Source organism: Coffea arabica, chromosome 5e, assembly GCF_036785885.1.
Source record: "Coffea arabica cultivar ET-39 chromosome 5e, Coffea Arabica ET-39 HiFi, whole genome shotgun sequence".
Taxonomy (NCBI): domain Eukaryota; kingdom Viridiplantae; phylum Streptophyta; class Magnoliopsida; order Gentianales; family Rubiaceae; genus Coffea; species Coffea arabica.
The window spans coordinates 37,037,597-37,042,917 of record NC_092318.1 but is presented as its reverse complement, the minus strand read 5'-3'; the positions used below and the strand labels follow the sequence as shown (position 1 = coordinate 37,042,917).

Sequence of the window (5,321 nt, the reverse complement as noted above, 5' to 3'; positions counted from 1 at the left end):
TCTAGTCTCTTGTCCATAGCAAACTAAGATTTGAAAGATTGAAGTTCTTCGCCAGTCTTCCTTTTGTGACTTTGGTGCACTGAGGATATGCCTCACAGCTGAGAGATAAGACGTGTCTTCTTCTTCCTCTTCTAAATCATCAACATTAAGTTGTGCTAACTCAGTCAAATAATCAGCACTTGCATCTTACCCAACCTCTAGATTTTCCTTATCTTTGAAATTGGCACCAATGTGCAAGTTTCTCTTGTTCGGGCATTCCCATGCCATGTATCCCTCAAATCACACTTGAAACATCCATCTTTATTCTTGTTTCCTTCATCGATTGTGGAAGCCTTAGTTTTAGTCACTGCAAGTTTGGAAATTGCTTGAGTTGTTGCTGATTTATATAGCTTTCCATTTGCAGCAAATCTTTTAGGAATTTCCTCCCCACCTTAAGTATTAAACCTTTTAAGTAGTGGCTATTGCAGGCTCTTTTCAAGCCTAAGAACTATTTGGAAAGCATTATCAACTGTGTAGATATTACGTCCCATCAATTCTTTGCGAATTTCAGGTCTCAAACCCAACTTAAATCTGGATAAAACTTGTGTTGAACTTTTGGTGCCTTTGTAAGGAATTTTTAGCTCTTCAAACTTATTTATATACTCAGTAACTGTCATTCCTCCTTGCCTTAAGCTATTCATATCATCAAAAAGATCAGCTGCATAATATAGAGGCATGTATTTTCTCTTCAAACGTAGCTTCATCTCTTCCCACATCAAGTCTAGTTGTCCAGCAAGTCGAAGATCATGCTTGACTCCTATCCACCATACTTGGACTTGTCCAACAAGTTTCATGATAGCAAACTTAACTTTTCTCTCATCAGTCATATCATACCAATCAAAATAGCGTTGCAAAGTAGCAAGCCAGTTAGAAAAAACTTTAGGACCAATTTTTCCACCGAAATTAGGAATATTTACTCTTACCTTTTTTGTGATGTCTCCTGAGAAATCATAGGAGTCTTGTCTTCCTTGCCTAACTGATTGAAAAATCTCTTCAGCCATGTCAAAAAAAAAAGCTTATGGCCTTCCAAAAGATTGATTGAATCTATTTTTACTCCTATCAGATTGATTCTTGGTTGTGTCTTCAGGTTGTTTGAGATGCTTTGGTTCTTTTTCATTGTTTTTGACTCCCGATTTAGACCCATTGTTGCCTCTAGATTCAGGAATTTGTTGTTGCTCAGTATTAAAAATTTTGTCTTCTAACATAGCAATCCTCTTGAAGAGAAGATTAATGATGTTATCTTTTTTTTTTTTTGTGTATCGACCCCTAAAATTCAATCCACTTCTTTTTGTCATGGAAAAGCCTTGTTGTGATACCAAAATTGACCCAACACGAAAGCTTGGTAGGCACAATAGCTTTGTAGAAAATCTTAGATGTTGAATTTCACCCGAACTTATAATAGCAATTTGGAATAGGACGAGAGAATATACTTAAGAAGGTGAAAAACTGATTAGTAATTATAGAAATCACTCTTAGGAATCTTTATGCATCACGCCTAAAATTGGAATATATCACACAAACCTAAGAAAGACGTTGAGTGTGCATGAAAATTTTATTAATGACAAAAAAAATCTGACTTCTCTTTGTGAAAAATGGTTATTTATAGACATTAGAACAAAATCAACCCCAATCCTAATTAGAACTCTTAATTAGAATAAAATTCTAGCAGAAACTAGAAAGTTAAGTTTTCGTATTCCCCATAACAACTAAAACACTAATTACTAAATAGAAAATTACCATAAATATAAAATTCTTGCTGCTAATCCAAATTACTAAAATACTCATACTGGCGAAAATCAGAAAATAAACTCCATAAAATTCAAACAAACTCCCAAGTTGGTTCCTTGTCATCAAAAGCATGCCAAATCAGGTGGCGTTTGGTTCGCACATCGGAATCGGATTCGGATTCGGAATCGGATATCTTGGGTTTGGAATGAGGTCATTCATTCCAATATATTTGTTTGGTTCAAGTACCTGGAATGTGTATCATTACTATAGTTGATGTTTGGTTCGTCAACTCTTTCGGAATGGAATATAATAAATATATTATAAACCACATCGTAAATGATAATTATTGGCTCTTTGTAAATGAGATATAAGAAATTTTCACTAATTAAATATATTAGTATAAATGTATTAGTAAATATATTAGTATAAATGTATTAGTAAATTTAGATAATAATATTATCATTATAAGTTTGTAACTAATTAAATTAAATATTATATATATAATTAAATATAAATATATAATTATATAATATATACAAATATTAATTATACTAATATTTTATATAAATATAATATATATTACATATTAAATATAGTTATTATTATATATTATTATATTTAAAATAATAATTATTATAATTATATAACTTATTAATATTACATACATGTATATATTATAATTATATGCACATATAACATACATTTATAAATATACATATATATTATAAATATTATATTATATAATATTAATAAATTTATAATATATATTATATAAGTATTATTATATTTAACTAAATAATTATAATGTATAATTATATAATACAATAACATCATTATTATAAGTTTGTAACTAATTAAATTAAATATTATATATATAATTAATTATAATTATACAAACGTTATAAAATAAATACATAATTATAATTATATAATATATAAATATTAATTGTACTCATATTTTATATAAGTATAATGCATATTAATATTAGATATAGTAATTATTATATATTATTGTATTTAAAATAATAAATATAAATATAAATATAAATATAAATATATAATTTATTAATATTATATACATGTGTATATTATAATCATATGCACATATAATATGCATTTATAAATATACATATATATTATAAATATATTATTACATAATATTAATAAATTTATATTATATATTATATAAATATAATTATATTTAACTAAATAATTATAATATATATTTATATAATGTACTAATATTATAATTATAATATATAATATATATGTATATATTATAATATATAATAAATATAAATATTAATTATATCATTGTATAATTATAATATGTAATTGGATTTGTTTCTTGGAATCAAACTTGGGAATCGGACAAAACCCACCAAAATACTTGGGAATGGAGAAACACCAAATTTTTAGAAATCATTCCAAGATTTCAATTCCCATTCCAGTAAACCAAACACCATTTATGGGGTTCATTCCATTCCCCGAATCCGATACCCTCTTACCAAACGCCCCCTCAATGTTTGAACATTCAACACATCCTTCCCACGTCTCCTATAAACTTTAGTGGATTTTTGCCACTTATCTCTATCATATGCCTATTTATTTGTTAGTGAGAAGAAGAAATTGAACATGCAAGTCAACCAACAACAATAATAATAATAATGTAACATGCACTAAAAATTAAATAAAACATCAAAATTTTCAGACTCTCACAGTTTATACTCGAAGATTTAGATATAACATGGTATCTACGTAAATATTTTTTAAAACAAATCCTTCTATTTTGCAACATAATTCCTTTACTTTCTTATGCCTTGCTTTTTGCTTGTAGAAAATTCTAAAGCCCACTGATCAGAAAGTAGTTGAGCCTTGGATTCTAGATATTGTTCTAACAAATGGAATCAGAAGTTACAATATTGGAATCGCAAAAGATAGCTTTCATCGAAGATGGAGTGACTTTCTTGCAGCTCATAGGCTAGAAGACGGAGACATTTTGCTCTTTCTTCCTCAACCTCGTACTTCATTTGTTGTACTTCATTTGCTGTATTGATCTTTGGAGCCAGTGGAATAGAAATTATGTACCCCTAGCATTGCACGTTCAGGATCTAAATATTATGTTAGTAGATTCCAAATCATTAATGCAATTGCTCTTGTCCCATTCAGTGTGCCAATATTTGGTTTGGTACTTCTAAATGCATTCAATAGATTTAACCTTGTTTTGAGTTCCACTTCCTGACCCTTGTTTTGTCTATCATAAATTTTAAACTTGTATTCTTGATCTCCAAAGTTATATTGCCTTCTATATTGTTTTTATATTATTATTAAATTTTAACTAGATTAAATGCTTGCCTTCTTCTAGACGTTCATAGATATATTAATGATTAATTAGTGAGGTATATGGATCTGAACAAATAAAACGTATATAACGCAGCCACAAGGTATTTAATTCCGTTTTGAAAAGAAAAAGGTATTTAATTCTGTGACATTATCACTATTCATGTAATGTCTACTTATTCATACTTAAATGGGCATACATGCTATCTATTCACCGCGCAATGCCATGGTTATGCCTTCTAGTTGTCTATTTGGTTGAAAAAAAACACATTTTTGGACGAACATACTCCAGCCAATAATGATTGGCCACATCGGCAAAACAACCACCCCTCTAAGCCATGGCATTCCCCCTTTTATATATATGGTAATTACAAAAAATTGATAATTAATTGTGATTTATTTGAAAAACAAAAAAAATGTTAATAATTGCAAAATATTGGTAATTAAATGTTATTTGTTAGGCAATAAAAAAGTGAGATTATTAATTAATTAATGAACAATTAACTACAAAAATTCTATAATTAAACATGATTTGTTGAACAATCCAAAATAGAAGAGGACATTTTTTATAACATTTGAAAAAATAATTGATAATTAATTGCGGTTTTTTAGGCAACCACAAAAAAGAAGTCAATTTTTTTGTTAATAATTGTAAAAAATTGTTAATCAAGGGTCCATTTGGTTTGATTGAAAATATTTTCCCTAGAAGTCAATATTTTCCATGGAAGTCATTTTCCTGGAAAATCACTTCCTTCCCCATAATTTTCCAGTGTTTGGTTATTAAGTGAAAATATTTTTCAAATTCATTTTTTCATAATTTTCCGGTGTTTGGTTTGTCAATGAAAATATTTTCTGATATGTTTGTTGATATGTTGCAAATATTTTTTTACTCTCAAAACATTCATTTCATTACAAGCTAATTTTAGTTTCTATCCATTATAATCATATTATCATTTCTACAAAATATTTATTCATATTACACCATGAATTCTTAAATAGAATTATTAATGGAATCTTGGATTTATTCATAATTTGTTAATTCTTCCTGCCAATCAATGGATCTTTCGATTAGCAAAGTCCAAGGTCAAGCATACGAGTATTTGACAGATAAAAGCAAACTCGGTTAGAAAATTCATAGCCCTGTCTTTCTAGATATCGTTTAAAATTCCCTTTCAAGACTAAAACCTTTGCCCATCCCCCATTTCCATTTCCAT

The 5,321-nt window shown here is 28.0% G+C and overlaps 1 protein-coding gene across 1 annotated transcript; it reads right to left on the bottom strand.

The window, feature by feature from the left end:
* Positions 1 to 458: 458 nt before the first annotated feature.
* Positions 459 to 1,040, bottom strand: LOC140006987 (uncharacterized). The gene has a single exon (XM_072049656.1). The coding sequence runs from the start codon at positions 1,038 to 1,040 to the stop codon at positions 459 to 461; it is 582 nt and encodes a 193-aa protein (XP_071905757.1).
* Between the last annotated feature and the right edge of the window lie 4,281 nt (positions 1,041 to 5,321).